Source organism: Sphaerodactylus townsendi, linkage group LG05 (genome assembly GCF_021028975.2).
Source record: "Sphaerodactylus townsendi isolate TG3544 linkage group LG05, MPM_Stown_v2.3, whole genome shotgun sequence".
Lineage (NCBI taxonomy): Eukaryota > Metazoa > Chordata > Lepidosauria > Squamata > Sphaerodactylidae > Sphaerodactylus > Sphaerodactylus townsendi.
This window is the reverse complement of record NC_059429.1, coordinates 99897538-99921940: the sequence shown is the minus strand read 5'-3', so window position 1 is coordinate 99921940 and position 24403 is coordinate 99897538. Positions and strand designations below refer to the sequence as shown.

The 24403-nt window shown below is 39.8% G+C and overlaps 1 protein-coding gene across 5 annotated transcripts in view; it reads left to right on the top strand.

The window, feature by feature from the left end:
* Window positions 1-24281, top strand: part of RBM39 (RNA binding motif protein 39) — a 39709-nt gene extending 15428 nt beyond the window's left edge. For 2 of the 5 annotated variants that reach the window (XM_048498420.1, XM_048498421.1), the window contains 15 exons: window positions 587-680; window positions 3054-3248; window positions 4382-4447; window positions 4536-4589; window positions 6862-6979; window positions 7553-7705; window positions 9550-9687; window positions 10161-10226; window positions 15555-15759; window positions 15948-16025; window positions 19434-19466; window positions 20899-20974; window positions 21053-21158; window positions 21852-21930; window positions 23293-24281. In XM_048498420.1, coding sequence (XP_048354377.1) covers window positions 679-680; window positions 3054-3248; window positions 4382-4447; window positions 4536-4589; window positions 6862-6979; window positions 7553-7705; window positions 9550-9687; window positions 10161-10226; window positions 15555-15759; window positions 15948-16025; window positions 19434-19466; window positions 20899-20974; window positions 21053-21158; window positions 21852-21930; window positions 23293-23393 — 1470 coding nt within the window. In that variant the 5' untranslated portion in view covers window positions 587-678 and the 3' untranslated portion in view covers window positions 23394-24281. The remainder of the gene's footprint in view (window positions 1-586; window positions 681-3053; window positions 3249-4381; window positions 4448-4535; window positions 4590-6861; window positions 6980-7552; window positions 7706-9549; window positions 9688-10160; window positions 10227-15554; window positions 15760-15947; window positions 16026-19433; window positions 19467-20898; window positions 20975-21052; window positions 21159-21851; window positions 21931-23292) is intronic. The other 3 variants (XM_048498416.1, XM_048498417.1, XM_048498419.1) reach the window with 2 other exon arrangements.
* Window positions 24282-24403: the final 122 nt, after the last annotated feature.

Below are 24403 nucleotides of genomic sequence, written 5' to 3'. Positions count from 1 at the left end.
GGATGATCTTGTGCCAGTCATCCACTCTCAGCTTAGCCTGTCTCACTTGAGTGCTGTAAGGATGAAATCCAGGAAAAGAGGCTAATGTAAGCTGGGTCTTCATTGGGAAGAAAGGCATGATCTAAATGAAGGACATAAGTAATGCCTGATACTCAGGGAAATGTTTCTGTATAATATGTAACAAGTGGCCAAAAATTCGGAGCAAATTATTCTTTATCCAGTAGTGAAGTCTGAAAAATATGAGTTTTACATGTGTTTTTACATAGGTCCATTATTTCAGTACATTATCGACCTCTTTTAAATCCTTTTCTACCAACAGATCTGAGTAGATTTGTAAATTAATCTGTCATTTCTTCCTGGACCTTCTTTGTAGTGGAATACTCCACTGTGGTCCTAGTGCCTACCTAGTTCTGCCCCCCCCCCCCCTTTGAAGATTTACAAGCATTAAAGAATCTTTAAAGCGCAAAACCATAATTCTGTGCACTATTAAAAATGATGATTTGATAAAATAGCATTTATAGTGCATTGAATGACTATCAGCAAGACTTGCCTTTTTCTATAATTGTGCCTGCCATTTTCTGCCCAGTTCAGGAGCCTCCATGCTGCTGTGGCCATTTGGAGAACATTCCCAGGAGTTTACTCTACTTGCACCTCATCCGATAGCCATTTCACTCTAAAATGTTGGTGATTAAAGTTTGTATTCCTTGCCAACCTGCACTTGTGTGGTTTTTCTTTTTCTTTTAAATGAGTAGTCTTCGAAGCTTCGCAGAGTATACATTAGAATAGCAGCCACTCAGAGGGCAGTTCTGTCTCCCATTAAGAAGCATTGGGTAGACCTGGCTTCTGCTTTTAATCATGGATCCAATGTCATTTAAAGCATTTATACGCTAAAATGGCACAGGGATGGGAATGAACTCTGTTTTGAAGAGACATGAACAAAAGAATATTTCCCAGATTTTGTTTCTTGCCATTGTTTCCCTTAAGTTAAAGTCTCAGATTTAATAATGGTTCATTACATTGCATGTGGCAGTTTCCATATGCATCCTAATTTGGGGACAGTGGGTCACAGGGCTTAATCCTAAAAAACTAGAGGTGTATTTGGCATGCCTTACTAAATGGTGCCTCTGCTGTTGCAAGCCCCATATAATTTGTGAGGTAGCTTTATAACAGGTGACTATGACAAAGGATTAATTGTATTTTCAAAACTTGTAATTGACATTCTTAATATGCTTGTTAGTACAGAAAGCTTTGCATCATCTTACAGAATTAAAAAATAGCCCCTGAAAGACAACCCATAGGCTCTTACCTTCTAGCTATACCAAAGGAACCATAAATATGCTATATTTCTGACTGGCTACCCAGCAATTCCCTAAGCAAATGTTTTCTTTAAGGTAATGCTATGTAGTACAAATTCAGAGAAGTCATTCTGTTATTGTCTAGAATTTTTAAGTGCAAGGGAATAAATAGAACCTTTGATGGATGAAACTTCAAGATGGAAGAGAACTTCAGAGTAATAATGTTGCCTGTTTAATGAAAGCTGTTGTATCCTTACTGTCTTTTCTGTGTGTATAAGACATAGTGCAAGGTAGTTCTTTGATAGTTGCAAAGACAAATTATGCAAAGTATTGTACACTGATGTATATACATATAATTCATTAAAAACTGCATCAACGTGCTGATTCTTGCTGCAGTTCTTGTGCTTGTGTATGCAGAATAGCACCAAATAATTCCTGCTCATGTATCACTGGATTCTAGCTATTAAGTGTTGTGTGATGAATTATGGTTAGATATTGGCACCTAGGGCAAACTGAGCTAACACTGTTGAAGCATTAAAGTTCAAAGTTGACCATGGCACTGAAATTTAGAAATAAATTTGAAAAAAAAGGAAGCTGGTGTAGAATTGTATGAACAATTTTCTAAACACTTCAAAATCCATATAGAGAATACAAATAACATGATGTAGACAAAGATTGCCATTTTTATGTAGTTGCATCCATAGCTTTCATAAGGTTACCAGCTTGTAAACAGCAACATTTCAGAACATTCTCATCTTGGCTTGGGATACCCACATTCCTTACAACTTTTAATTTACTTCTAGAAGTATTCTTGGCAGTTGCTATTTAAAGGACTCTTAACAAACTAATAGCTCTAAAATGGGTTAAACCATTGGCTTTAATGGGAATAATTCTCCCTCATTTGGTACATAATGTTCTCATGGAGCATGTCTACTATATTCAGGAAAGAATTAAAGGAAAGTCTCCTTAATGCTCATTGCAGAGTTAATTGTAAAGTTCTGCAAAAAAAATAACTTGGTATGTCTTAGTTAACTGCTGTATCTTACATGTTTTTTGGTTACATGGTTAATGACACTTCCTGCTTAATCTTGGAAGGAAATAGACATATAAAGCCTACAGCAGTATATTGTTGATAAGGGGATGTGAATGTAGTAGCGCCTAAGGGATTTATGCAAATATATTTGTTAAATGAGTTTGTTGGTTCTACCCCCACTTGAAGATGGGCAAGTGTTCCTTTATTTTAGCTTATTTCTGTCACTTTTCTACTCAAAGGAAGTTCAACAAAAATGAAAATACGTCTATGAAGATAAAAACATTCTAAATGTTAAATAATATTAAGATGCATTGTCAAGTGATAACAGTCATTAATAGCCGTCTAGAATTTATATATTAAAAAGAAACAGTTTGACACTCCTCCAGAAGGTTTGCATATATAGTATCAGTCTCATTTCATGGAAACTGCATCTTATAACAGTAGCAGAAAAGGCTGTTCTATGGGTCTCTGCTAAATGTATTTCAGATAGAGCAGTTCTCCACAGTTAGATCTGACATACTGATCTTAAAACCAAGACAGGTTTGTTAGGGGAGGTTCATGCTGAACTGCTCGGGTCCAGGAATTTTGAGATCAAAAGCTGCTCCTTGATTGGACTTGATAGCAGAATAGAAGCACAGTCTATACAGTTAATTTGGATGTTACCAGGGCTCTTTATGCTTGCTTCCTTTGAAAACAAGATACCTGAACATGTGGTGTTTCCTTAGGAGAAAAAAGAGCAAGAGCAGAAGTCGTAGTCATGACAGGAAAAGAAGTAAAAGTAAGGAACGCAAACGAAGTCGTGAGCGTGAGAGGAAAAAGAGCAAAAGCCGAGAAAGGAAACGTAGCAGAAGCAAAGAACGCAGACGTAGCCGCTCTAGAAGCAGAGAACGTCGTTTCAGAGGCCGTTACAGAAGCCCCTAGTAAGTTTTTTTGCGGGAAAGTAAAATTTGAAACTGTTTTATAGTAGAATCATAAGGTTGGAAGAGACCACAAGGGCCATCAAGTCTGACTCCCTGCCAAGTTTCTCCTTATAGGGCATGAATTCCAGACCTTTTACCATTTTGGTTGCCCTCCTCTCGATATGTTCCCGCTTGTCAGTATCGTTCTTACATTGCAGTGCCCAGAACCGAATACAGTACTCTAAGTAAGGTCTGACCAATGCAGAGTAGAGTAATACAATTACATCCCTTGATCTAAACACTGTACTCTTATTGATTGATGCATCCCAGAATCGCATTGGCATTCCTGGCTGCCATATCACACTGCTGATTCATGTTCAGTTTGTGGTCTACTAAGATTCCCAGATCCCTTTCACATGTAGTGTTGTCAAGCCAGGTGTCATCCATCCTATATCTGTGCATTTCATTTTTTCTGACTAAGTGTAGTATCATACATTTATCTCTGTTGAAATTCATTTTGTTTGTTTTGGCCCAGCTCTCTAATCTGCCCAGATCATTTTGAATCCTGACTCTGTCCTCTGGGGTATTAGCTACCCCTCCTAATTTGGTGTCATCTGCAGATCTGCTTAGCATGCCCTCTATTCCATCATCCAAGTTGTTGATAAAAATATTGACTAGCACTGGGCCCAGGACAGAACCCTGTGGCACCCCACTAATCCCTTTCCTCCAGGATGAAGATCAGCCATTACTGAACACCCTTTGTGTTCGTCAGTCAACCAATTACAAATCCATCTAATAGTAGCATTGTCTAGTCCACATTTCACTAGTTTACTTGCAAGAATATTATGGGGCACCTTGTCAAAGGCCTTACTAAAATCAAGGTATGCTACCTTGTTGTATGAGCTTTACCCTAAATTCCATGGGTTTTTTAAATCTTGAGTTGATTTTTAAAGCATTGGGAATGGAGAACTTCAGGAGGTGTACAGTCAAGTATGCACTATTTAGGGAATTAACATATAAGCTGAAATAATATGAGACTATCTCCTTTGGTGGGATTGAGATCATGGTGAATAAGCTTGATTGTGATGATATGTCTGATGCCTAATTGCTTGCTACGTGTGAGTGATGTTTAATCATATTTTTTTTACATCTAGTTCTGGTCCAAAATTCAACAGTGCCATTAGAGGAAAGATCGGCTTGCCTCACAGCATCAAAATAAGGTTTTCTTTTCTTCTTTTACTTGGGGCAGATAACTGGCTATGTTGATATTTACGACTTTCATCATTCTACATATTTTCCCTCCTATAGCAGACGGCGCTCCAGGAGCAAAAGTCCATTCAGAAAAGACAAGAGCCCAGTGAGGTACATTTGAATTCTGCTATTTAATTTTAATTAGCTATGGGCTATGAAATGTTGAGTTTTATAAGGGATTCCACATGTTTCCTGTGCAAATTTCATTCACAGCTGCAGTTTTTAAAACCTACCTTCAGACTATTTATATTTTTAGTGTGGATTGTGTTGGATAGTGGGCAAATCTGGCTTGGTTCAGGAAGAGTGAGGCAGATATGCAGTTGTGGCTGGACACATAGTGGTGATACAATGTCCCAAGCACTAAATATACATATTCTTTGTAGAACCTTTGTTTCTACTTGTCTTTATTGGCATGTCATATGAAAGGCAATTGCATTAAACCTCTGAAGCGTTATGGCATTTTATTGGTTTTGTAGTTCTACACTAATGCATTCACTTGCAAAACATTTTCATGCAGGGAGGGCGAAGAAGAGCAGGGTAAGAGGACTTTGGTCCTCTTTTATCTGCTTCCAAGCTCCATGGAAATGACTCCCTCAAAGCTAGAAATAACTGTCTCAGGTACAGGTGATGGATCCAATCAGACTTGGCCCCCAGCAGCCAGTGAACAAGAACATGCAGGTGTTGCCTGTGTCCCAAGAGTTTGGGATGTCATTTATGTGTTGTAGTGATTATTTTTGAGTTGTGGAGACAGTGGGTTACAGACACAGCAGAGCAACTGTCTGGGCCTTTGACAGCGTAATCTTTTGGTCACTTATTTTCATCCTAACTGCCAGGTTTTGCCAGCTGTGTATTAATGGTCTTGCACATCTCCCTGCCGCCAAGTTTGGTGGTGGTGTGAAAGTATTACCGTGTTTCCCATTTTTTGGTACTTTTTTGGGAAGGTGGAATTTTTCTTCATAAATCAGAGTTCCATCAATATGTTGGAGCTCATTCCTGGCTTCTCCCTTGTAGTGTTTCTTTACAGTGTGCCCAAACAAGGGGGAGCCCACATTGAAAATCAAAGTAATTGTGTGATAATAGTGGAAGCAAAGCTGTAACTCAGGCATGGGTTGTATAACTGCTATGTGAATGAAGCTTGGGCTTCAGTGCTTGTTACAGTGTCACCAATGAATGGAAGTATCGAAGATGGAGAAATACGTACTTCTGAGAGAAAGACAGGGGGGAATCCTCTTCTGAGTTTTACTCAAATAACCTACCCATATACATATGGTGACTACAGGAGCCCCCCCCCCCCCTTTAATACTTTAGTAGAAGCCTGTAGACATGTGTGCTCAGGGTTATTATTCTGCCAAGTGAGTCTTAATGCCTCATAGGGGTTTGCAGATTCTTAGAAATAAACAGGTTCAGTGTTAAAAATTTAGGAAGAAACAGAATAAACAGCAAAGGGAATTTGCAAATTGAATACAGAGTTGGGTAAACACACTCAGAAGATAAATGTTCTACAAATCCTAACTTACTAAATCCTAAGCTAAGCAAATGTTATTTATAAGGGGAAATTAGGTGGATGTGAGCTAAAATAAGATTGAGCCTGTCCTGGCAAGTAAAGTCTAGTAAGGTTTGTTAGAGGAAGGAGAAAGCAGCACTGGTGAAAGTGGGATGGGAGGAGCAAACCACTGCCTTAAGGGCATCTGTGTTAAGCAGCAGGGTAGATGAAGTGTCACAAATTGCTGGGGTTCACTAATTCAAGATTATTGAATGAAATTGTATGTCTGATTACTCATTACATTTATACAATAATTAAATAGTACACCTACCATTTAATTTTACTTGCAAAATTGACATATCTTATAAACGCAGCAAATCTGCGTCTGTCAAACACATCAAATCAACATACTTAGTTTGGAGACCATTATAGTTCAATCATAACTATCTAACACAAAGTTTGCGTAGAATTGTTTTTGTCCAGTGGGGACAGCACAAAGTGCTGTTCCTGTGTCCAAGACTTCTTTATTAAAGCTGTAATGTGGTATTGTTGAGAGAGAGCTTACATTTGATGTCTGTTGTAGAACCTTTTGTTGATCTATTTGTTTGAGCAAATTGTCCAAATTACTAACTGAATATGCTCATAAGACCTTTTAAAATTAGAACTTCCAAAGCAGCAGTTCTCAACCTGGGAGTCGTGACCCCTTTGGGGGTCGAACGACCCTTTCACAGGGGTCACCTAAGACTCTTTGCATCAGTGTTCTCCATCTGTAAAATGGATAAATGGTTAGGGTTGGGGGTCACCACAACATGAGGAACTGTATTAAAGGGTCGTGGCATTAGGAAGGTTGAGAACCGCTGTCCCAGGTTAATTGAGAATAACTTGTACTTTGTTTTTCAGAGAACCTATTGATAATCTCACTCCAGAAGAGAGAGATGCTCGAACAGTGTTTTGTATGCAGCTTGCTGCAAGAATTAGGCCAAGAGACCTGGAAGAATTTTTCTCTACTGTAGGAAAAGTGAGTGATTAAGGAATCAACATTTCAACTGTTCTTCCTGCTACAATAAAGCAGAATGAAGTGGTTCTTGCCAAGGCTCTTTATGTATGAAGTCCTAAACAATAAAGTGCTAAAGAATCAAATGTCCCGATGATAAATCTGCTTGGTCTAGAAATGCTCTCATTTGTCAGCATAGACTTATCCTGGCAAAATCAGTAGCGCAAAACCATTGAGCTGCATAAGGTATTTTCATGGGGAAAGGGCAGCATCGCCTCTGGCTTGCTGTCCGCATCACAACAAGTCCCTTTGGAGGTGAAACAACTGCGCTGTGCCTTCGCCCTTCCAGGCTGCGGCGCAGCTACCCTGTCTCAGGATTGCACTGTTTTTTGGCACATACTGTGACTTTACACTGTTTCCTCCATTGAAATGCTTTCTGTATAATAAGTAAAATGATTGAAGTTGCCCAAAATGACAAGCATAGTTTGGAGCAATGAAATTCCATGAGGACTGCTTGTATAATGCCTGACTTTGGGACACATAAGGCCAGTTAAGATATTCTGATTAACAGGTTGCTTTAACTTCTTTTCTTCCTAGGTCCGTGATGTTCGCATGATTTCCGATAGAAACTCCAGGCGCTCCAAAGGAATTGCTTATGTAGAATTTGTTGATGTTAGTTCAGTGCCCTTGGCAATTGGATTAACAGGACAGCGAGTGTTGGGAGTACCAATAATAGTACAGGCATCTCAAGTAAGTTGGCACAAAGTTGTATTCTAGTTCTGATAAGATCAGTAAGCTTCATGTTCTATGCCTTAAAGAGGTTGTAGTAAATGTCTTGAGTCTTGCTAATTTCATTGGTTCTTATTATCAGAAGGAAGTCAGAAATCTGCCCTGGTAAATTTTTGGCAACTTCCTGGCCTTTGTTTATCCTCCATGTAGATGCATGATCTGTGCAGAAGCAGCATTCCAGAACTTTACAAAAGAAGTGGTAATCAGACTGTACAGCTGGCCCTATTTACCCCGGATGGGTGGGTGGGTGCTGCTGAGCAAGGAGTTAAGCACCTTCCTGTTCAATTTTCCTCACACAGTGATGGAATTAGAAGATACTGTTCAACTCTTGAGAGCCATCTATATGGAAATTCTTTGGGGACAAAATGGAAAAAAAATTGATTTCTCATCTGGGTTCGGATGCAATGATAGTGTCGTTACTCTTTGAGTTACTTCCACATTCCATCATTTGGATGTGGCTTCTCCATAAAAGTACACTTGGCAACTATTTCTGCTTACTACACTGAAAAAAATTTGAGTCCTTTAAGTGATACCTTTAAGACCAACAAAGTTTTGTTCCTGGTAAAAGCTTTCATGTGCATGCACACTTCTTCAGATACACTGAAACTGAAGTCATCTATTATTACAAATAGGTAGAGGGTGGGGAGGATGTTGCCTGGAAGGACTAGTTAGGGTCAATATGCTTAAGTAACTGAGTATTAAATTGGATTACCACAGATGGTTTCACCATGCCACAGACATGGAAGTTTGTTGTTTTTAAAGGTGCTGCTCGACTCATACGTTTTCTGCTGCATCAAATCATAGCTATCCACCTGAATCTACTTAATACATTGTCAGTCACTGATAGGTGCAGGCAAGTCGGTCAAGTCGTTTTCCAGTGACTTGACTGACTTGCCTGCACCCATCAATTCATGTTTCAGTTCACTACTGGAGCCTATATCTAGTGCTTTGAAAGTTAATTAGTAAACTTCTTGAGTGCAGGGTATCTTGTGACTTGCATTTGCTTTCCTTTAAAATTCTGAGCAATTTGCTCATTGCACAGGTATAAATTTGTACTTCCCTTTCCTCAGTTGTCATTCGGATAGGGTAGTGCCCTCATCTTATCTTTTACCACAGATAGACTTTATTTTTCACATAGGTTCTGATGTTGTTCACCTGTCAAAACAGGGGACTGCATGGAGATCATGAAGAAGAGAAAGAGTGCTTATTCATATGGTGTTTCAGTTTGTCATCTGTGCAGTTACACAACTTTCCCTATTGTGGCTGACATTGTCATTTAAGCTTAGCTGCAAGTGGCAGTCAATACAAAGGCACTTCTCCGTCCTCACAGGATATACATAGGGTCAAAAGTCCCTTTTAGGATTTGCGTACTAAATCCTGTGATAACTACGTCTTAGAAGTGGCTTTAGTACAGGCCTCATATATTTGACTTTCACAGGTGACCATTTGAATGACTATAGCAAGCAACCTAGATAAATATTAATTGAGCAAGTGATAGATCATAGCAGCTTCTTTAGATTCAACACAGCTAAGCAGGATGTGAAGGATTAGTAATAAAAGCAGTTGCAATGAACCTTCTATTTTATATTAACTGTTCTCATTTCCAGTGTTTGGTAATAAACTGGAAGACAGAAGCTCTGATACTGTAAACTGAAGTTATTTGATAAATTAATTTTAAGACTGTTTCTTTTTAGAGCCATTCAATGAGTGTACAGGCTGAAACATTTAATTAAATTAATATAGAATAATTTACTGTTAAATTGTATAGATTAATCAACTCTTTACTATTTGTATCATTTTTCTAGGCAGAGAAAAACAGAGCAGCAGCAATGGCAAATAATCTACAGAAAGGTAGTGCCGGGCCCATGAGACTCTATGTAGGATCGTTACACTTCAATATAACTGAAGATATGCTCCGTGGAATTTTTGAGCCATTTGGCCGTGTAAGTTTCTGGTTAACTGAATACCAAATAAATTTACAGAGTGAAAACCAGTTGAAGTCACATTTTCAGCCAGTTGGGAAAAATGATCCCAAAACTGAAGAACAAACGCTGTGTTTAACTTGTAAATGCTCTGATCAGCTTGAACTTTTAATATAATGTACATTATCATGATCTTATAATAGTCCTATGAATTAAAGTCATGTTAAAGTTAGGATTCCCTACTCTTTTACAGGTTTTAACTAGTTCTGCTCAACAAGTGTGTACTCTCTCTATTCTTCTTGATCATGTTTCAGTTTAATATGACACTTCACCTTGGATTATTGAATAGAATTGAGTGCATATTTATCATGTTTGGCTAGTTCATTCCAGCCTATCTGATTATTTATTAATTGTATTTAATAAAACATTTTATTAAATAAATCTTGAATGATCAAGGCTTCTGTATTCTAATCTGTATTCATGATCCCTTTCAGATTGAAAGCATTCAGTTGATGATGGATAGTGAAACAGGACGTTCCAAAGGATATGGATTTATTACTGTAAGTTTGTGAACTTTGAATGTGATCTCTGATCATTTTGGCAGCTGAACTGGAGGGTGTTATTTTTTCCGTCAGAATGTTGCACATGTGTTGAAACAAACACATGTTTGTGGTCTCCTGATAAGCAAAAAGTGCCCACTTCAGAATTTCTAGCGACCAGGCAAGGATGCAGAAACTGCAGCTTCCAGAGAAATGATCCACTCACGTAGCTTATCCCTGGTTCAATTCTTTTCAACCAAGATTCCATTCCCACTTTTGAAAGGTCACTCCAGATTTGAAAAACAAAATCTGTAGAATATGTGAGATCACTAAAAATTGAATGTTACTAAAACAACCCTTGTAGTCATTCAGGAACCAAATAGGGAGCAAACTAATGTCTTGGTATTTTCTCCAGGTGCAGTTGAAAGCTGTGTTCTATTTATTGGACTGCTTAATGCAGGCCTAACAAGCTTTGATACTGTTTTACAAAACAGAATCATTTATCTATAAATAGTCATTTCTGATATAGAATTTTAAGGAGAACTACATGGGTAGAGGATCCAAGATACACAGCTAAATCGTATTTTGGCTGAACAGTAGACCCTAAGATATGGTCTTCAGTATTTTACAAAAAAATTATGCTACTTTTCCAGAGAGTGGATCAAGGCAGTCCATACACAAAAGCGTACAACAAAATCAGCATAGAATTATCAAGAAAAAGCTATTAAAGCAAAAGCCAAGGCATAAAAACGCATAAATAGTCCGAATATTATAATCCTAAAACAGTCCTCAGGCTTGAAATAACCATAAAGCAGCTAAAGAGATGGAACTGCTCACTTGAAACCCTAGGAAGGAAGAAAAACATTTTGGTCTGGCTTTTAAAGAAGATGGATGGCAGGAAAGCTTTCCTTCAACTCCTGTTAATTTAGGGAGCTCTTGTTTGAAGATATTGGGTTTGTGAAAGGCGTGATGACCGCATGGTGACTTGCCTGCCTGGTGCGAAGGTTGTGGATGTCACGCTTCGTCTGGATAGGCTGTTAGACAGTGCTGGGGTGGAGTCAGCAGTTGTGGTCCACATTGGTACCAATGACATTGGGAAATGTAGCCGGGAGGTTCTGGAAGCTAAATTTAGGCTGCTAGGAAAAAGGTTAAAATCCAGGACCCCCAAGGTGGCATTCTCCGAAATGCTACCTGTTCCACGCGCAGGGCGAGCTAGGCAAGCGGAGATACAGGGTCTCAATGCGTGGATGAGAAGGTGGTGTAAGGCAGAGGGTTTCAGCTTTGTCAGGAACTGGGGAACCTTTTGGGATAAGGCAGGCCTGTACAAAAGAAACGGGCTTCATCTTAACCAAAGAGGAACCAGGCTGCTGGCGCTCAACATTAAAAAGGTGGCAGAACAGCTTTTAAACTGATCCTTGGGGGAAAGCCGACAGGAGCTGAGGTGACTTCGGTTCGGAATACAGAGTCCATGGGGATGCAGACAGAGCGGGAATTTTTTATACATCAACCCAATACAAGCGAGGAGCATAGCAATGTGATAAGTGATAGTGTCTACAAAAGGCTAGAGGGCAAATCACATAAATCCCAGGTTAGGGACAGAGACAGAGTATACAAGTGTCTCTATGCTAATAGTAGAAGCATTCGACCTAAAATGGGGGAGCTGGAGTACAGAGTTTTGAAGGAGGACATTGATATAGTGGGTATCACAGAGACATGGTGGAATGAGGAGAACCAGTGGGATGCTGTTATCCCAGGTTACAGGCTCTACAGGAAGGATAGGACAGGGCGTATTGGGGTGGGGTGGCCCTCTACATCAAAGAGAGCATAGTGTCACATAAAATAGACAATGCAGGGGGAGCTGATTCCTCTACAGAAGCACTGTGGATATCAATAGCAGGGGTGAAGCATAGTTTAACAGTAGGAATATATTATCGTCCCCCTGACCAAAGTGCACAAGAGGATTCTGAGATGGAAAAAGAAATTAGAGAGGCCAACAAAAGCAAAAATGTCGTGGTAATGGGCGATTTTAACTATCCCCACATAAACTGGAAAAATGCATGTTCAGGTCATAGTAAGGAGAGAACATTCCTGGATATGCTAAATGACTGTGGCTTAGAGCAGATGGTTGTAGAACCAAGCAGGGGAGAGGTGATCCTAGATCTAATTCTATGTGGGACCCAGGACCTGGTGCGGGAAGTCAGTGTTGTTGAGCCGATAGGGAACAGCGACCACAATGCTGTCAGATTCAGTATCTCTGCATGCGAACAAGTGACAACTACTAATGTAGTTACATTCGCCTTCAGAAAGGGAAATTTCTCAAAGATGAGGGGGATAGTGCGCAGGAAGCTGAAAGGGAAAATCAAGAGAGTCAAAAATGTCCAAAGTGCTTGGAGATTATTTAAAAACACAGTCTTAAAAGCTCAGCTGGAATGTGTTCCGCAGGTTAGGAAAGGCAGCGCACAGTCCAAAAGAAAGCCACCATGGTTAACAAGGGAGGTTGAGGAAATTATTAGGAAAAAAAAGATGTCTTTTAGAAAATGGAAGTCCAACTTAACTGATGAAGAATACCAGAGAGAACACAAATGGTGGCAAAAGAGAAGCAAGTTAGCTGTAAGGGAGGCAAAAAAGGATTATGAGGAACGCATGGCTGCGAACATCAAGACTAGCAACAAACAGTTCTTCGAGTACATCAAAAGCAGGAAGCCAGCTAGGGAAGCGGTATGTCCGTTAGATGATGAAGGAACAAAAGGTGTGCTAAAAGATGACAGGGAGATTGCAGAGAAGCTGAATGAATTCTTTGCATCTGTCTTCACTCAAGAGGAGGTGAGGAAAATTCCTGCACTTGAACCAAGCTTCTTAGGAGGTGAATCCGAGGAACTAGCGAAGATAGTGGTAGACAAGGAAGAAGTTCTGGCAGCCATTGATAAACTAAATGCTACCAAATCCCCTGGCCCAGATTGCATTCATCCAAGAGTTCTTAAAGAGCTCAAGCATGAAATTGCTGATGTTCTCACATTAATATGCAACTTATCCCTGAAATCAGGCTCTATCCCTGAAGACTGGAAGATGGCCAATGTCACACCAATCTTTAAGAAAGGGTCTAGGGGGGACCCAGGAAATTACAGGCCAGTCAGTTTGACATCTGTTCCTGGTAAATTAGTAGAATCTATCATTAAAGATAAAATTATTAAACATGTAGAAAAGCAAGACCTGCTGAGGAAGAGTCAGCATGGCTTTTGTAGAGGCAAGTCCTGTCTTACAAACTTACTAGAGTTCTTTGAGGGTGTAAACAGACATGTGGATAAGGGGGAACCAGTGGACATTGTCTACTTGGATTTCTAAAAGGCTTTTGACAAAGTTCCTCACCAGAGACTATTGAGAAAACTCAGCAATGAAGGAATAAGAGGGGAAGTCCTCCTATGGATTAAAAACTGGTTGAGGAACAGGAAACAAAGGGTGGGTATAAATGGGAAGTTCTCACAATGGAGAGATGTAGGAAGTGGCGTCCCCCAAGGATCCGTTTTGGGACCAGTGCTCTTTAACTTATTCATAAATGACCTGGAAGTAGGGGTGGGTAGTGTGGTGGCTAAGTTTGCAGATGATACCAAATTATGTAGGGTGGTAAGAACCACAAAGGATTGCGAAGAGCTCCAAGCGGACCTTGATAAATTAGGTGAGTGGGCTCAGAAATGGCAAATGCAGTTCAATGTAGCTAAATGTAAAGTGATGTACATAGGGGCAAAAAATCCAAACTTCACATACACGCTACAGGGGTCAGTGCTATCAGTCACAGACCAGGAAAGGGATTTGGGCGTCTTAGTTGATAGTTCCATGGGAATGTCAACTCAATGTATGGCAGCTGTGAAAAAGGCAAACTCTATGCTGGGGATCATTAGGAAAGGAGTTGATAATAAAACTGCAAGGATTGTCATGCCCTTATATAAAGCAGTGGTGCGACCGGACTTGGAGTACTGTGTTCAGTTCTGGTCGCCACATCTCAAAAAGGATATCGAAGAGATAGAAAAAGTGCAGAGAAGGGCAACGAGGATGATTGAAGGATTGGAGCACCTTCCTTATGAGGAGAGGCTGCAGCGTTTGGGACTCTTTAGTTTGGAGAGGAGACGTCTGAGGGGGGATATGATTGAAGTCTATAAAATTATGCATGGGGTAGAAAATGTTGACAGAGAGAAATTTTTCTCTTTCTCACAATACTAGAACCAGGGGGCATTCATTGAAAATGCTGGGGGGAAGAATTAGGACTAATAAAAGGAAACACTTCTTCACGCAACGTGTGGAATATGGTGCCACAGGAGGTGGTGATGGCCACTAACCTGGATAGCTTTAAAAGGGGCTTGGACAGATTTATGGAGGAGAAGTCAATTTATGGCTACCAATCTTGATCCTCCTTGATCTCAGATTGCAAATGCCTTAGCAGACCAGGTGCTCAGGAGCAGCAGCAGCAGCAGCAGAAGGCCATTGCTTTCACATCCTGCATGTGAGCTCCCAAAGGCACCTGGTGGGCCACTGCGAGTAGCAGAATGCTGGACTAGATGGACTCTGGTCTGATCCAGCAGGCTAGTTCTTATGTTCTTATGTTCTTATATACTTGTGTAGGAGACACTGCACCAGCTGTTTCCTCCCAACCTTTCGCCAGTTTACGCCTGCAGTGGGGAATCTGTTTTGTTTTGCGTATCTCCCCATGCCACCAGGAAGCACGCTTGTGTTAGTGCCCACCTCATCTCTTGGGTAGGGCTGCCCCTTCATACAATGTGGAAATATGTGCAGATGCAGTTCTTTTGGATGCTAATTACATCCTGTGTCAGTGAAATAACAGGTTAGTCTGTTCCCAAACAACTTTCTATTGGTAATTTTAGATGATCAAAAAGGAACTCATAGCATTCTTACTAAAAGCAACTGAATTCCTAGAGACAAGAAATTAAAAGAGGCCAAAAATAAAAACATGTCAAAAGCTGGGAAATGATGATTGAAAGATCTTAGTGAAGCAGAGAAATATGAAAAATCCCAATTATGACGTATTTTTTAAAGTTTTCACATGCAAAATCAGGACTACTTAACTAATATAAGCATGCAATTTTTGTGCATATGTATAAAATGTAATGTATAATAATAGTATTCTGCTGACAGTAACGTAATTGTAAAGTTTTGCTTCGTATTTTTTAAGGCAAAAATCTGTTTTTGAAAAAAAAAGTCCAGTTCCAGTTTTCTCAGGACTGTTGGTTAATTTCAGTTTACTATGTACAAATGTGTATTGGAAAAAAAGTGCTTTGGAAATGTTTGTCTAATAGTTATCTGTACAAATAGTCTAATTCAAATGGTGTCTTTTCCCAGTTTTCAGACTCAGAGTGTGCTAAAAAGGCTTTAGAACAACTAAATGGTTTTGAATTAGCTGGTAGGCCAATGAAAGTTGGCCACGTAACTGAACGGACGGATGCATCCAGTGCTAGCTCATTTTTGGACAGTGATGAATTGGAAAGAACTGGCATCGACTTGGGTACAACTGGTCGGCTCCAGCTGATGGCAAGACTTGCTGAAGGTAAGTGTCATGATTTTTAAAAACCCACAGATTTTCTTTCAATATCTTTTTTTGCCACTGCACCACAATCCAATTAAGTTTTTTAGTCTAAAAGAACAGTCAGTGGGTAACTAGGGCATGTACTGTAGCTCTTCTAGTTTGGTTTAAATAATTCTTATTATGCATTCTCATACATTCATTTGCTTTAGGTACTGGACTGCAAATTCCTCCAGCTGCACAGCAAGCTCTGCAGATGAGTGGATCGTTAGCATTTGGAGCTGTGGCAGGTAAAATCTGTTCCCTAAACAGCTTGTGCATTGACCTGCCAGTTGATTAACCCCTTGAGGAGAGCTTGTCATTTTTTGATTTTCTGCACCTCTTTTGAAGCAGTATCAGAGAAATTACTTGAATAAGTTTCTGTAAGCATTTATGCTGTGTCAGTAGATTAGTTGGTATATTATGACACTAAACATGTAAGGCAGGGGTGTCCAACTCTGGTGCTTCAGATGTTCATGGACTACAATTCCCATCAGCACCTGCTGGCATGGCCAATTGCCATGTCAGCAGGTGCTGTTGGGAATTGTGGTCCATGGACATCTGAAACGCCAGAGTTGGACACCTGATTTAAGGAATCATTCATGTCATTGGTTTTCTCCAGTTGTAATGTCAACACTGGATGATAACTATGTTGTAGATCAAAGCCTATTTATTTAGAAAACTTGTATGCTGCCTCTCAAAGCAGTTCACTGCCAAAACAGTAAAACAAGCCATCAATTAAAAAAAACTAGCCAGGTTAGAAAAGTACAGAAACTAGTCTTAAATGGTATTGTGAGGCCCTGCCATGGTTTTGTCATCTCTGGCAGTGCCCCCACTGGTTTCATCTTTGGACGCTCCCAGCCCCTCCCAGCCTTAAGGCCGGCCTTAAGACCGGGTGCCACCAATATGGGTAGTCTGTTATTATTGGAATTGATGCTGCATATTGAATTTAAATGTTTTTAGATGTTTTAAGTAACTTATTGGTCTTCATTATATTGTGAACCGCCTAGAGCCCTTTGGGGATGAGGTGGTCTACAAAATCTAATAAATTAATTAATTAATATTGCTAAAACAGCCTAGGAGCATATAGAAATGTTCACATACAGTTGGCATTGCTTCAACTTCTCTTCCCAAAAATGTGTAAATATTCTCTAGCAGTTTCTTGTGTAGTTTCTGCCTTATTTTTTTCATCCCCACATTTGTGACCCAGATTAAAATTCTTCTCTTTTCCATTATTCAGTTTCTGATCATTATAAAAAGGCTTAGCAGGGATCCCCAACCTTTTTGAGCCCGCATGGACCTTTAAAATTCCGACCACTGTCATGGGCACAGTCACAATAATGGTGCCACAGGAAGCAAAGACAACCACACAGTGTCAGAGATTGAGGTTATACATAAGTCTAATAGTAACTCTATAACAGGGGTGTCAGACATGCAGCCCAGGGATTAAGAGGGCTTAATACATCTGCAAGCCAGTTGAGGCAACCCACACACTGCTTCCAATCTGGTGAGCTCATTGCTGGTTGACCAGTCCAAGCACTGACGCTCACACCTCTCCTGATCTAGCCTGGCCAGACCATTATAGGCTGACCACCCCCCAGCCCAACCAAGTCACATTAATGTTATATCTGGCCCTCATAACGAGTGAATTGCACACCTCTGCTCTACAACATTTCAGGCAGAAGCCTATAATATGCACAGCTAGCTGGAAGACCTTCTGGGAACAAACTGCATGTAGCCCTGCCCACTTTGTAAAAGCACTTATCGGGCACTACATTGGGGACCTCTGGCTTGTTGACTGTGTTTATCAACATTTCAATAATCCATCACATTCGCATTACCAATCTTGAATTGCGTGTGTGATAGTCAAATAAACTCTCCTTTATTGGTCTCTGTCTGGTAATATAACCACAAAGTGCACAGAGGAACTGAAGAATTTTCCTAGTTCAGCATTACCAAAACTAGGTTTCATGGATCTTTGGAGATCTCCAGGTGGTCCATGAGTCCTTTATAAGGTCAGAGAGACTTTTATTGCCATCAGGCTAATGTAAAAACTGAAGTATTACCATTTTCCAGGAATGGGGACAAAGGATGGGAGCTCCTGGAGCTGCTGTCATTCTCTTATACTTGGCTTTCAAATCACTTGAAAGCCCTGGCAGGAAAACGTGTCATTTGGTTGCTGGGAACCAGTAGCTCAATCCAAGGAACTCTTAATTACTGAGTGTTATCAAGAAAGTACAGTTCTAATTCATAATTCCTTCTGGTATAAAATTAAAACTAGTTTCTACACTTATTTTCAGTGCAGAGATTTTGTTAGAGAGAGCGAGGGAGTAAGAGAGGTACCATTCAGCATCTGCAGACAATAATAGCTTTAATTTTTAATCCTAAAGTTCAGGTTTGGTATGATGCTGATTTTTTTCCTGCTTCTGTGAGCACCTCTGAAAGTGTTTTCAGGCCAGTTCCCATTGCTGTCCAGGTGGCCTTTGGTCAGAAATTATTAACCAGTGATGAAATTTCTTGCTGCCACTGGTTCAGATTCCCTTCCAGTCATGGGGCAAGATGGGTTAAAACTTGACTCTGCCTTTTGTAAGAACATAAGAACAAGCCAGCTGGATCACACCAGAGTCCATCTAGTCCAGCTCTCTGCTACTCACAGTGGCCCACCAGGTGCTACTGGGAGCTCACATGCAGAATGTGAAAGCAATGGCCTACTGCAGCTGTTGCTCCTGAGCACCTGGACTGTTAAGGCATTTGCAATCTCAGATCAAAGAGGATCAAGATTGGTAGCCATAAATCAACTTCTCCTCCATAAATCTGTCCAAGCCCCTTTTAAAGCTATCCAGGTTAGTTGCCATCACCACCTCCTGTGGCACCATATTCCAAACACCAATCACACGTTGTGTGAAGAAGTGTTTCCTTTTATTAGTCCTAATTCTTCCCCCCAGCATTTTCAATGTATGCCCCCTGGTTCTAGTATTGTGAGAAAGAGAGAAAAATTTCTCTCTGTCAACATTTTCTATTCCATGCATAATTTTATAGATTTCAATCACATCCCCCCTCAGACGTCTCCTCTCCAAACTAAAGAGTCCCAAACGCTGCAGCCTCTCCTCATAAGGAAGGTGCTCCAGTCCCTCAATCATCCTCGTTGCCCTTCTCTGCACTTTTTCTATCTCTTTGATATCCTTTTTGAGATGTGGCGACCAGAACTGAACACAGTACTCCAAGTGCGGTCGCACCACTGCTTTATATAAGGGCATGACAATCTTTGCAGTTTTATTCTCAATTCCTTTCCTAATTATCCCCAGCATAGAGTTTGTATTGTGGCACTGTAGCTGCCTTTTGATACTAATTTTCTGGGACATGTACAAACAGCAAGAATATTTTTCTTAAAATGAAAAGTAGCCAGTCAGGGTCCTCTTTGTTTTGTAGCTACAAGAGGTTAGAAGTCTCCGCAGGGCGCATGTTACTTGCTACAAGAAGTTTTATGAAGGGTTGCCCAATGTGTTGTGTTTTCCAGCAAGTGTTAGTGTTTGTTAGTCCAGAACAATGTTAAACAAAGTGAAGATCTTTAGATATCTGAAGTTACAGAACTTCTATGTTAGCATGATGTTACATGGTAATGTAATGGTGTTTGTCTGACTTTCTCTACAACCTTTTAGATTTGCAGACAAGACTTTCACAGCAGAGTGAAGGTAAGGCTGAGATTGATTTTTATTTCTATTATGCATGGATTAAATGATACCTGATGTGTTGTTTGGGTTAAAGTAAAATTCCTAAGGAAAATACAGATGGAAACAGTGTAAATTACCTTTAATAGTCAAATGAAGGCTCATGCTGATCACAAAAGCTTAAGAACATGTCATCGCTGTATTGATGAAGGGGGGTAACATAGGCTTAAGGTAGCCTACAAGCATGCAGAAATATTTCTATATGTTACCAAATATATCTGTATACTGCAGACTGTACAAAATTCTATATATGATAGGTGATCTCGTAAATTAAAGGGGGTTCTGTGAATGCAAAACAGTAGCCTGGTGAGAAATGAATATGTTTTTCAAATACACTGAAATACAAAGGAAGAAATTGATATTTTAAGTATTTCCCTGGTTATGGGAATCAAATGTGGTGTAATTCGACCCCTTTCAATGTAGTCCATTGAGGGGGGGGGGGAGTTCTGAGGAGCTGGTGTGACTCCATTGTTGATGACAGTTCCAGTCCAGACAGCATAAGTCACACTTACTCCATTGAGAAGGGCACTAATTCCGGTAGTGTCAAAGGGATGGTCCTGGGGGTGGGGCTGATTTTGGTCAGTTTCCTGAGGGCTTTCAGCCTGGGAACGCCCCCTTCAGCTGCCAGCGAGGCATAGCCCATAACAGTGAGTTTTAGGCTGGAGCCCCCTCTTTTCCCCCCCTTATTTCTGTGCCTCCCCATTCCTCTTTGGAGGTAGCACTGCTGTGCTGTCTCGTGCAGCTACAAAATCCCCCCCCCCTTCCAGATTGGACTACCAACGCCACTGATGGTACAGGGAGCAAGGTCCAGAGAATTACAACTGGGCTTTCTGTTGTGAGATGGAATTTTATTATCTCTCCCTGAACCTACTTCAAATGTTCAGGGAATCCTTGGGAACTATGGCTGCGAGGTTGGCGGTAGCCACTTGTACAGAGTCAGACTCCGTGTATGCCCACTCACATTTCTACAAGATCTTGTGCATCCTGTTTCTGGGCACTACAGTATATAGGGAAGTGTTCAGTGAGATCTTGTACAATTTGAACTGCTCTTAGTCTTTATGTTTCCCCTTGTACATTGCTGCAACCAAAGTGACTTTACCAGGTAATTTAAAATGGACTTGATTGGAAGGGGAGAGGGGTTTAAAAAGCTTTGGGAGTAGCTTAGCTGGGGTTAGGGCCTTTCTGGCTTTAAAAAATGAAGCAAGGATAGAAGGGGGCATGCTTTTTAAATTATAGTTTTATGGACCAAGAAATGAAATTATGTATTTTGTAGTAGAATATAAGCCTATTGTACATTTTCAGTAAAAAACAAACCCTGAATTTATTTTCTCAACTGTGTATAGATTTTTTTGTAAAAACAGAAAACTTACGCTGTGTGGTTTTTTCTGTTGTTCAGCACTTGCTGCAGCTGCTTCTGTCCAACCACTTGCAACACAGTGCTTCCAGCTGTCCAATATGTTTAACCCTCAAACGTGAGTTGATTTTTTTTTTGTTTCACCCAATATAAGCACAAAAGTCAGTGAATTTTAGACTTGTGTCTTCCTTTACAGTGAAGAAGAAGCTGGCTGGGATACAGAAATTAAGGACGATGTGATTGAGGAATGTAACAAACATGGAGGAGTTGTGCATATATATGTGGACAAAAATTCAGCTCAGGTACGTTGATGAAATGCAATTCAAAAGTTGCCTGTTCCTATTCTTCAAAAAGTGATCATCTCTATAGTACAAACAAGTGCTGGGAGAATGTTTCATTGTACAAAAAAGCAAGGGGAAAGTATTCCAACACTTGTGCCTTGATGCCGCTGTACTGTTTTTCTGATTATCAAGAGAGCAAATAAATACCCAGTCAATTTTTTTTTGTCAAAACAAGAATTCAGGAAAACAGGTTTTCATGAATTCTGAACCTGTTACTGTAACGAATAGAGATGTCTACAATTGTAACGGATTGTAACAGATAGAAATGTCTACAATTGTAATATCTTGTAATATCAGAACTGTGCCTTAGTAGCAAATACCAGATTGAAACTAGATTAAGTATTCCATCAGAGAAATGACATGTTACTGGTTCCCCCATCCCACTGCAGCGCAAAGGAATGGTCTGCATTGAGATGAGAATATTGATGTAAATTGCTAGCCCACCATTGGAAAACAAGGTTGAAGTTTCTGAAAGTAAACAAACGTTGATAGTTGTAGAAACATCTGTAATTCTTTAAGTGAGAAATTCTGTTAATTTTGTAAAAACATTTCTGTGTTTACACACTGTCTTCTGCATTAGGGCATGGGAAAGGAGAAGTGCGAAGAAAATATTTACTTGATGAAAGCAATAACCACTGCTTTTTTGTATTTCAGGGCAATGTGTATGTCAAATGCCTTTCAATAGCTGCAGCGATTGCAGCTGTTAATGCATTACATGGAAGATGGTTTGCAGGTAAGCTCTTGTTATTCTTTTTCAGTTGTTCATAAAGAAAAAGGCAAAGTTCTGTAACTCTGAGAAATAAGTAAACATTCCTGGAATGCCTACAACCAGATGTGTCAAAGTTTTGGGAGGGTTTATCAGGTCCTCTAGAGATTCACAGTGAATCTAATGTGTCTAGTCCATGTTTCACCCAAACAGTTGTATTTTCAAGGCTAAAAACCCTCAATAGAGCAAAAATAATTATTTAGTTCTGTCACTGAATTTGTTATAAGTATTTAAGAACTTCTATATTGTCTTAGGCACAGTGACAATTTCTGGTTCTTACTATGTTTAATGGCCTATTCCTGACAGGTCCCTGAAAATGTTTGCAGAATGTTTAGAAAATGTCTTTTATGCCCCCTCATTGGTCTGTACTCACCATCTTGAAATGTTTCCTGGCTACCATTTGATGTTTTTTCCTTTTAAAAAATTATCTATGGAATCAGTGCTTCAGTGCCTCATGCTGCAATTCCCCATAACTCATGTAATCAAAGCTTCAAAAATTTAACCCCTCAAAATAAAATGTAAAAATAGTGATAGGCAAGAAGGAACGGAGTGAGCTCAGCAACATGATAGAAAATGGCACTGAGGAGGAAGTTCGGGATGGCAGAGGGGCGTGGAAAACATATTACATAGATTGCACAGTCATGAAAATATTTTGAAAGCATTTCTGTCTAAAGAATAATCGTAAAAGAGGATGTATATAAAACATTGTGGAACTCCATGGAGGAAACATTCTATTTCCTGCCTCAAAACATTTTATTTTGGTTGTGTGGAAAGGGCCAATGTCTTGAGCTTGGCTTGATTGCTTGTTCAGGTGGAAAATTATGACCCATGGATATCTCATGAGTGGGGAACCCACCTTTAACATTTGTGACCCTTATTATAAACCAATAATAACAGTGTTAACAGCAAGTAGAGCCGTGGTGGCGAACCTTTGGCACTCCAGATGTCATGGACTACATTTCCCATCGGCCCCTGCCAGCATGGTCAATTGGCCATGCTGGCAGGGGCTGGTGGGAATTGTAGTCCATGACATCTGGAGTGCCAAAGGTTCGCACCCACTGAAGTAGAGCAACATAGTCAATGTGAAATGAAGCCTTGAATGGATGGCTTGTCTTTTTCCAGACATTAAAAAAAATGGGTCTTTGTCCCTTCAGAGTCAGTTTTGCTGCAGAAAAAAATATTACTGGGGTGAGGTGAATTGTCCAGTTTTCCTGTGGAAGTTTTTGAATGCACTCTGTAAGCACCTCACCCTTCTTTGTGTCATACTGCCTGCTTTTGTTTTAAAACGAACAAGCCAGAATTCTAAAATGACTTCTTTCTTCTCTCTAGGTAAAATGATTACAGCAGCATATGTACCTCTTCCCGCATACCACAATCTATTCCCTGAGTCCGTGACTGCAACTCAGCTTTTGGTTCCTTCTAGGCGATGAAGATGTATTTAGTCAGTTTTGTACATAGCTATTTTTGGAGGAAGACTGAGTTAACTTTTATTTAGGTAAAACAAAAGGAAAGGGTGTAACGTCCTTTTGTGTATACTTCCTGTTATCTTTAAACAAAAAATAAAGAGTAAGCAGGAATGCTGTGTGTTCATTTTATCTTGATTAGCATTCCCACTGTATACAAAGCTGACTACTTGTTCTGCCTTGTAATTCTTGTACATTTAGAACATTTTGCTAAGGTGATCTGTAGGAACAGGTGTAGCTTATAGAAAAGATTTTCTGTAAAAGGTGGTCAGGACATGATTTTTTAATGTTTTCACCAGCCTTTCTTTTAATGCAGGTATTACATTTTACATTCACTTAAGTGTAGATGCTCTGCTAAAGGTTAATATCAGAATTTAACTGGACATATTTAGTGTGGGTTTTTGTATGGACTGAAAATTCAAGAGGCTACTGACTCTTTCAGTCAACTGATCACTTAATGTTTGGTCAGTTATTGTTGACCAGTTGACAGCATTGGGGAAGATTAGAGCATTTTATTTCTAGATGGTAACTTGATTGTTTCTGTAAAAGTTTCTTGTAAATAAGGTGTAAGGTGTGTTTAGAATTCCAAACAAAGCTATCTCTGCATTTCCAAATTAAAGGTCCATTGATTGCAGGGAATGTACCTAGTTTGAAAGTTGAAGTAGGAAATGCAGGAATATATTTTGTCTGGTTGCATATAATCTCTGCTCTTTTTTAAGCTCTGTGAGCTCTGAAATATATTTTTGGGTTACTTCAGTGTGTTTGACAAAACAGCTTGATATTTCTATCAACAAATGACTTTCATATTGCAACGATCTTTGTAAGAACCACTCAAATAAAATTCTCTTAAAGGCCTCCAGAAGTATTCTTTTTAGGAACTCAGATTTACTATAAACAGAAAAATATACAGCAAAAGTACATTAGACTGACTTTTTTCTTAAAGAAGTGTTCCCTCTCTTACTGTCTCGTTCCTCACA